Source organism: Punctularia strigosozonata, assembly GCF_000264995.1.
Source record: "Punctularia strigosozonata HHB-11173 SS5 unplaced genomic scaffold PUNSTscaffold_6, whole genome shotgun sequence".
NCBI lineage: Eukaryota > Fungi > Basidiomycota > Agaricomycetes > Corticiales > Punctulariaceae > Punctularia > Punctularia strigosozonata.
The window spans coordinates 1167414-1175857 of NW_006767438.1; the positions used below are offsets into that span (position 1 = coordinate 1167414).

An 8444-nucleotide genomic window follows, 5' to 3' on the forward strand; every position below is an offset into this window, starting at 1 on the left:
CAATAAACGCTTGAATAGCGAAGCTGAAGGAAACGATTGCGGGCTGCGCATATACCCATCCTGTCACTTGACCTGCGCTGACCGTCGTTCATCACCGGCCTCGTTCCTCACACCCTCACGTCCTCCGTCTGCTTGCAGTTGCTCGCCGCCTATATAATCTCCCTCTACTGACCGTACCTCTTTGCGGCCCCGGTTCTGTAACCTACGAGGAGTCACTAGCAGCGGATCCCAGAATCTCGTCTGACTCAGCGCCACTCGCTCCGCCTTCCTTCGCCGAATAAAAAGCTTAGACGGGCGCTCTGCAGCACACCGCGGTTCCTCTCCTCCGGCTTTTGTCTTTGTTTTTATGACCACGACCGCCGCGACGACGCCCGCCACAGCATCCACATCCGGACCCAGCGCAGAACCCGCTCACACTCCAAATCAGGGTCAGCCCCGCAACCCGAGCGCGCCGTCGAGGGACCGCCGACACGGCCAAGGTAGTCGCCGCCGACCGCCTCGGAACGATGGAAGCGGCGCGTCGAACGTGAACGTGAACGTGAACGCCGGCGGAGGACCGGCTCACCATCCGCAAACGGCGAGGGGCGGAAGACGCGGAGGAGGCAGAGCGCGCGGGGGAGGAGGAGGAGGAGGAGGAGGAGGGGGCGGGGGTCAGGGGCGCGGCGCGCCCGATGGGTCCGGGTCGCCCAGCGCCGGCGAGCGCTCGCACCCCCCCGGCGATCACCAGAGCTGGCGAGACAGATCCGCGCGGCCCGCGAGGACGACGGACGGTCAACAGCCCCGCCGCGGCGGGCATCGCGCCGCCCGGTTCAACGCCTCCCTGACGACTCAACCCGCCCCTCAAGGATCCCGAGCCGCCAACGACGATGACGACGAGCCGGCAAAGCCGCCCGCGCCGGACCGCTACGCGCTCCCCGCCGCGCCCGAAGCCGACGACCTCACCTCGCGCCTGACGCGCGCCCTGCGCACGCCGCCCTACCCGGACTGCCCGATCTGCTTCAACCCGATCCACCCCGCGCAGCCGATCTGGTCGTGCTCGCCCTCCGCCTCCCTCCCCGCTTCTTCTTCCCTCGACGACACCGGCCCGGGAGGAGAGGCCGGGGGGAGCGGGGCGCGGTGCTGCTGGACGACGTTCCACCTCAAGTGCATCCGCGCGTGGGCGGACAAGAGCGTGAAGGACGTCGCGAACGCGTGGCGCGCCCGGGGGGAGAGCAGGCCCGGCGATTGGCGATGCCCCGGATGCCAGTCGAAGCGGCTCGCGGTGCCCGTCTCGTACTGGTAAGTTCCGACGATCTGGGTCATTCTGCCCCCCCCCCTCCCCCTCTCTCGCTCCCTCTTTGATATCCATGCGCCCTTTTGTTTCGTGTGTGATATATCGTTCCTTTTTGTTTTTTTGCTAACGATGGGGTCCAACGATCAGGTGTTTCTGCGGCTCGACGCCCGACCCGAAACCGCTCCGGCTGGCGACGCCGCACTCGTGCGCGAACCCTTGTTCCCGCGCGCGCGCGTGCGGCCACCCCTGCGCGCTCTCGTGCCACCCCGGGCCGTGCCCACCGTGCCAAGTCACGACGCAGTTGCCGTGCTACTGCACCAAGCAGGCACTCTCCTACCGCTGCGCGAACCTGACCCCGTCCACCAAGAAGAGCATCGACGCCGGCGCGGCCGACCTCTCGTGCGGACAGACCTGTGGAAAACCGCTGGCGTGCGGAAACCACGCGTGTGAGAGGAAGTGCCATCCCGGACAGTGCGGGAAGTGCGAGGTGAAGGAGGTGGCGAGGTGTTATTGCGGGAAGGAGGAGAGGGAGATTCCGTGTGGCGAGGGCGTGGAGAGGGAGTGCGCGACGGAGGTGGAGCGGTGGGTTGGGAGATTCGAGTGCGGCAATACATGCGATCGGTAAGTCGTACCTCTCTCGGATGCCTCAATTCGGTGCTTGTTAAACTGATCGTTGAATCTATCGCTCAGATTGTTCGACTGCGGCATTCACCGCTGTTTGAAGCCATGTCACCCGCCGTCGCCGACCTTCTCTCCCTGTCCACTCTCTCCAGCTCTCAACACGCACTGTCCGTGCGGAAAACATGCCCTTACTCCCAACTCCATCGACTTCTTCCCACCGTCCACGAAGCTCCCCCGCACCGCCTGCACGGATCCCCTCCCCACCTGCACCTCGCTCTGCCTCAAGCCCCTCTCCAGCTGTTCGCACGTCTGCTCCTCACCGTGCCACACGGGTCCGTGCCCACCATGCACGATCATGGTCGTACGCCCATGCCGATGCGGCGCGACAACCAGGGACGTCCGGTGCTCCGACATCCAGTCATCCTCCGGCGAGATCGAGGTCCTATGCGACAAGCCGTGCTCCGCGCTCCGCGCCTGCGGCCGGCACCAATGCAACCGGCTCTGCTGCCCGCTCGCGGGCCTCTCCGGGCCCAAAGGCAAAGGCAAGAAACGCGCCGCCGCCGAGCCCGAGGACGAGGGCGGGCTGCACGCGTGCGACCTCCTCTGCAACAAGCCGCTCGCGTGCGGGAACCACCGGTGCGAGGAGCGCGATCACCGCGGGGCGTGCCCGCCGTGCCTCCGGAGCTCGTTCGACGAGGTGCGCTGCGCGTGCGGCCGGACGGTGTACGAGCCGCCGGTCGCGTGCGGGACGCGCGTGCGCTGCGCGTACCCGTGCGCGCGCGCGCCGCCTCCCTGCGGCCACGGGCGCACGCCGCACGCGTGCCACGGCGACGACGCGCCGTGCCCGCCGTGCCCGTATTTGACCAGCAAGCGCTGCGCGTGCGGGAAGGCGACGGTGGGGAACGTCAAGTGCGCCCAGGCGAGCGAGAAGGTGTCGTGCGGCGCCGCGTGCGGGCGCTTGCTCGGCTGCGGGTACCACAAGTGCGCGCGGACGTGCCACGCGGGCGAGTGCGGGGCGTGCACGGCGGCGTGCGGCAAGGCGCGGAAGCTTTGGTACGTTCGCCGATAGGATTATAGCGTCGGCGCTGACTCACGACGCTGCCCGGAAACTTTTTTTTTTTTTTTTTTTGTTGCTTTCAGTCTCCCTGCGCACCATTCGTGCACGCAGCCGTGCCACGCCCCCGCGTCGTGCGACGAGAGCGAGCCGTGCCAGACGTCGATCACGATCACCTGCCCGTGCGGACGCATCCGGCAGGCCATCCAGTGCGGCCGGAGCACGGCCAACCCGGCGGGCCGCGAGTCGTCGGTGCAGATCAAGTGCTCGAACGAGTGCGCGATCGCGAAGCGGAACGCGCGCCTGGCGGAGGCGCTCGGCATCTCGTCGAGCGAGGCGAAGAGCGTGACGTACCCCAAAGAGCTCGTCGCGTTCGCGAAGGCCAACCCGGGCTTTCTGAGCATCGTGGAGAAGGCGTTTTCCGAGTAAGTTGCCTCTCTCCATCGAAGCGTGTGTGTGGGTTCTCGTGCCGCCTTGACCGAACTGACGCCCCCCCTTTACCCCGTATCGCGCAGTTTCGTCGCCTCGGAGAAGAAGACGCAGGTGCTGCCGCACATGCCGCCCGACCGCCGCAAGTTCGTGCACGACCTCGCGGCCGTCTACCGCATGGACACGCAGATGGTCGACCAGGAGCCGCGGCGCAGCGTGCAGCTCATCCGGCGCGTCGACACCCGCGTCCCGACGCCGGTCCTCTCCGCGGCGCTCCCTTCGTCCAAGGTCGCGCCGGCGCCCGCCCCCGCCCTGGGACGCCTCACCGACCTGCGCAATCTCAAGAAGCCGTCGGCGCCTGCTGCTGCTGCCCCCGCCCCAGCCCCTCGGCCGGCGTCGGTCGGTCGGGGATGGACGTCGGTGGTGGCGCGGCCGACGCCGGTGGCGGTATCGAGCGCGCCGCCGCACACGGCCGCCTCGAGCGGGCAGCGTAGTCAGCGGCCGGACGGCGCGGCAGCGCGCGCCGTCGTCGGTACAGGCCAGCCAGCGTCGGAAGAACATATACCGGACAGCTGGGAGGATGAGTCCTAAAAACAAGTCAGTAGTAACGGAGATGATCTCCAGGGAAGGCGTGTGCATAGAGAGGACTGCGTTGCGTTTACATACAACTCGCTCATAATAGGACGCAGTCGGAGGTGTACTTGACACTCGGTAATAGCACGTATCTATTAACTGCCCACTGCCCGTTCCCGCCGACGGAACCAGCCCTCAGGGAGGGTGATTCAGCGTATCACGTGTGGTGGGTGATATGATGCGCATCGCTGTCGGCCTTTGGTTGATACGATCGCCAACTGCTGATTGACTGCTGATGAGCGTCCGTTTATTCAGGCGACCATCAACCTTGGCCTCCCTTCTATGCACGAGGACTTTGACAAGGATGCGCCGTACCTGTGACAAAGGCACTCAGCTCAGCAGCTATACCGGTCCATAATGTTTTTTGCTGCGAACGAGGTGCCCGAGGGTAAAACCGCGCGGCTATTCCGAGGCCGAATAATAATCAGGAGGCAACCGACTGAATTGATGACGCCCCGAGTAACGGCGATCAACGCATCCGGCGGAACTGTCGATCCCCCCCTCGTACTGTACCGCCTTCGCCGATCCCACCGTGTTGCTGCGAACCGGCGAACGAAGGCGCACGCCGTCCCAGATTCGTCCCAGGAGCCTGGAGCGGCGTGAGCCGGCACCGCAGCGACCGCCACTCGTGGGCCTCCCCCTCTCCTATAGAGATTGCCGTGGGCCGCCTGTGCTCGCTGTCTCTTTCTCCTGGCCCCAGCGGTCATCAGTCTAGACTAGACCGTCCGCTCGCTCCGTTCTCTTCGACTTTTTGTTTTCGCGATCCCTGGCTTTTCTCCTCTCATCTCACTCTGTATTCTGACGAACTCGACACTCCTGAGAGGCACCGGTGCCCACTCCCCTCCCCCCCCTTCATCGACACGCAAGAGCATCGATAAGCTATGGCTGCGCTGCCCATAACTCGGTTCCCTGGATATGGTTATACGTTCGAGTACCCTCCCCCCGACGAGGCGGCGATGCGAAAGGGAGAGGTTCAGGATAAGAAGCAGGATAAGAAGCAGAAGGAGGCCTCGGGCAGCTTGCGTCCCAAGGGTCTTCGGCGAATGTTCAGGAAGGCGTCATCCAGCATGCTCGACATCGACACCTCAGTCCAGAAAGACTTTGCTGGCGTGAGCCCCGCATCGTCGACGTCCGGTGGGTCGGACGGTGCACGCGATCGCGCCGAGATCATGCGCAGAAGGCAGGGATACCTCGGAGCGTACCCCAGAAAGAACTCCGCGGGTAGTTCGGTGTGAGTGGTCTTCACAAGGCGCATCCTTTCGCATCGTCCCTGTTCACTCACCGCGAGAGCACAGATCTTTCGAGTGGCCGGACGAGACTATCATACGATCTGTGACGCCAGATCTCTTTCGCTCCGCTACACCGGACAGCTCCGCGTCCTCGGGGCGACTCGAGCCCTTGCGGCTGATAGTCCCCACCGAGCCTGCGCGACCCCGCGTCGCGCTCACCGTCGGCATAAGCCCCGGTCCCCCGCCTCCGCCTCCGCCCCGCGCGCACAGTCTCCCCACCACCGATGCGCAGCCCAAGCCCTCTCCGCGCCCGCGCCCGCTGCTGCCCCTCGTCGTCCCGCCGCGCAACTCGTCCCTGCCCTCCGTCCTAGCCCACCACTCGCGCGCGGGCTCCACCGCCTCTTCCTCCACGCTCGTCAGCGTCGCCTCCGACGACCGTGACGCCTGGCCGACGCGCTCGTTCGCGGACCTCCAGCAGATCTCGCGGACCCCTTCTTCTTCGCGGCCCTCGTCGCCGACCACCGACCGCCCGCGGCGGCCCCCGCACATCGACACGGCGGATCTCGAGAAGAAGAAACCCCTCGCCGCCGCCGCCGCCGTCCCGTCCTTCTGGCGCGCCGCCAACTCGCCCGGGCTGCCGCACACCCCCGGCAGCGCGACCTCGACCTCGACCTCGACCCCGATCCTCTCCGTCGTCCCGCCCACGCCGACCGTGCCGCCCGCCTCCGCCTCCTCCGCCGCCTCCGCCTCCTCCTTCACCTACCCGCGGCCCCTCCCGCCAAAGCCGACCTCGCCCGAGCCCCGATCCGCGCGCGCCCCGCTGCCCGCCGGCCCGCACCCGCGCTCGCGCACCCCGTCCCCGGCCCCGGCCGCGCGCCCGACGACGACCGGCCCGCTCTACTCGCTCCCGAACAAGTCGCTGCCGCTCCTCGGAAGCGGAAGCGGAAGCGAGCGAGAGACGCCGCTGCGCTCGCCGGCGCCCTTCGACAACTTTCACGACATCGCCGTGCCGATCGTCCTGGACGTGTCGCCCGCCACGCTCGCGCGGCCGCGGTCCCGGTCCCGCTCACCTTCGCCTGCACCCACGTCGAGGAGGAGGTCGCCGTCTCCGGCTCCTACGTCCCGGTCGCCTTCGCCCGCTCCGTCGTCGATCGCGCCGGCTCGGCTCTACACCCACCTGAACCGCTCCGCCTCTCCGCTCGCCGACTCCCCCGACTCGCTGCTGTCGGACGCGACCAGCCCCGGCTCGTCGCTGCTGTCCAACAGCCCGGTGCTCACGCTCGGCGGCGCGATATGGGGGCGCGCCGAGCCGGCGGTAGGGCAGGGGCAGGGGCAGGAGAAGGAGAGGGGGAAGACGGAGCGGGGGCGCGAGGACGACGACGTCCAGATCTCGGTGCTCGATACCGAGAGCGGCCAGTGGGTGCAGCTCGACGTGCGCGAGGCGATCCCCATGCTCAGGGCGCTCAAGCGCGGGAACGGGCTGTGGTGAAACGTCCTTTTAACCCTCGCATCCCCTCCGAATACGATTTTTTTTTTTTACGAGGCGCTGTTACCATCTGTTGCATGTTCACGAACCCACGGACCCCGGTGAACTGACTGTCGTGTGCTTGTATTACCGTGTACCACAACCAAAGAAAAAAAAACAAAGACGCTTACGGACGAACGCGTACTGTACCTCGACTCGACAAGTAATCGCATCTAATATCATATCATTGCACATATCGTATCGCCCAGTGGATCTTCCAACACGGTCGACGCGCGGCCTCACGCTAGGACCCCGATGCGCGAGCGGGCACGTCCTCCAACGCATCGCGCACGCCGCGCCTCCACACGCCCATCTCCTTCTCCAGCCTGGCCACCCACTCCCTCACCTCGCCCCCGACCTCGCCCCCCGCGTTCCGCCCCCCGAACCCGATCCGGAGCTCCTCCAGCGCGCGCAGGAGCGTGCCGTGCGCGAGGCGCAGGCGCGGCGGCCCGTGCGGCGGGAACGCGTCCTCCGCCGACGGGGGCGGCTGGGGCTCGTCCGCGGCGAGCAGCTTGCCCAGCTCGGCGAGCGCGACGGCGCGCACGGGGTGGCCCGCGCGCAGCACCGCCTCGAGCCCGGCGCACGTCCGCGCGGCGACGCGCACCGTCTCGTCCAGCTTCTCCTGCGCCTCGCTCGGGCTGCCGGAGCCGGAGCCGGAGCCGGAGAGCGCGTCGATGAGGAGCGCCTGGTGCAGCCGCGCGAGGGCGAGGAGCGGGTGCGCGCCGGGCGCGAGGCCGTGCGAGAGAAGGAGGGGGAGCGTGTTCGACGTCAGGTGCAGCGCGCGGGAGGGATCTGGAGGGGCGGAAGGGAGGGAGGGAGAAGGACGCGCAGATGGTCAGTGCGATGTCGGGAGAGGTGTGGGGGAAGTTACCGCACCGGAGAACTGCAGGGACGTCGCTTTGTCGAGCGCCTCCTGGCCGACGCGGATGGCGTCCGCGATCGCGCCGGTGGACGGGAAGGCCGCTTTGCACTTGAGGCAGCGGGGCAGCGGGACCGCTGTGGATCGCATCAAGGGGTTCAGCGTTCGTTGGCGCGACACGAAAGAGGGTGAAGTTGGGGAGGGTGGGGGGGGGGGGTTGTTCACGTACCTTCGGTCGGGAATGAGCACGTCCCGCCGCATCGCTTCGGACACCAGATCGATTCGCGTGGGTCCGGGTCTTCAGCCGCGCAGAGAGAGCAAGAGCAGGTAAAGTGGTACGTGTCCCGCAGTATCTTCTGGCGTTGCTCGCGCGGGACGGTCGTGTCGATGTACGCCGTCGTGACCTGATTTTTTTTGTTTGGTTCGACGCGCCCAATGATATCTCGTCAGCTGTGGTGCTCGCATCGCGGGTAACGAGCATAGGACTCCACCCCTTTTTTTTCTTACCTCTTCGTCGGGGTGAATGTCCCGCAGCGCGATGACTTGCATCACCGGCTCTTGGTCGACGGTCTTGGACACGCGCGGGAAGACGACGACGGCGTTCGGGGCGCACGAGTGGTTGACGAGCGCGACGGCGGGCGAGACGGAGACGCCGAGCGGGGTGAGCGAGGGCGCGGCGAGGGTGATCGCGTTCGTCGTGAACTTTGGGCGAGAGAGTCGCGGGGCATCAGGGTTTCCGCGAGAGCACGAGACAGACCGCGAGGCGGGGGGGGGGGGGTGAAGGTGGACGTACGCGTGAGAGTGAGGTCGACGACGTCGCC

The 8444-nt window shown here is 66.9% G+C and overlaps 4 protein-coding genes across 4 annotated transcripts in view; 3 read left to right on the top strand and 1 right to left on the bottom strand.

Annotated features, from left to right (window-relative positions):
- Positions 1–94: 94 nt before the first annotated feature.
- On the top strand, positions 95–4120 carry PUNSTDRAFT_126217 (uncharacterized protein). The gene is made up of 5 exons (XM_007383722.1): positions 95–1278; positions 1421–1894; positions 1964–2947; positions 3035–3373; positions 3464–4120. The coding sequence occupies exons 1-5, from the start codon at positions 347–349 to the stop codon at positions 3966–3968; spliced, it is 3234 nt and encodes a 1077-aa protein (XP_007383784.1). The 5' UTR covers positions 95–346; the 3' UTR covers positions 3969–4120.
- Positions 4121–4327: 207 nt separating this feature from the next.
- On the top strand, positions 4328–4848 carry PUNSTDRAFT_120526 (uncharacterized protein). Its single transcript, XM_007383723.1, has one exon. The coding sequence runs from the start codon at positions 4368–4370 to the stop codon at positions 4611–4613; it is 246 nt and encodes an 81-aa protein (XP_007383785.1). The 5' UTR covers positions 4328–4367; the 3' UTR covers positions 4614–4848.
- A 94-nt stretch (positions 4849–4942) lies between these two features.
- On the top strand, positions 4943–5245 carry PUNSTDRAFT_52491 (uncharacterized protein; the record flags this gene model as incomplete). The annotated part of the gene is made up of 1 exon (XM_007383724.1): positions 4943–5245. A coding segment is annotated over one exon (303 nt), but the record flags the coding sequence as incomplete, so codon positions are not given.
- Positions 5246–7008: 1763 nt separating this feature from the next.
- The window catches only part of PUNSTDRAFT_68348 (SET domain-containing protein), a gene marked incomplete at both ends in the record, with an annotated part of 2428 nt that continues 992 nt past the window's right edge, over positions 7009–8444 (bottom strand). The window contains 4 exons of the mRNA XM_007383725.1: positions 7009–7556; positions 7641–7760; positions 7853–8027; positions 8131–8325. Coding sequence (XP_007383787.1) covers positions 7009–7556; positions 7641–7760; positions 7853–8027; positions 8131–8325 — 1038 coding nt within the window. The remainder of the gene's footprint in view (positions 7557–7640; positions 7761–7852; positions 8028–8130; positions 8326–8444) is intronic.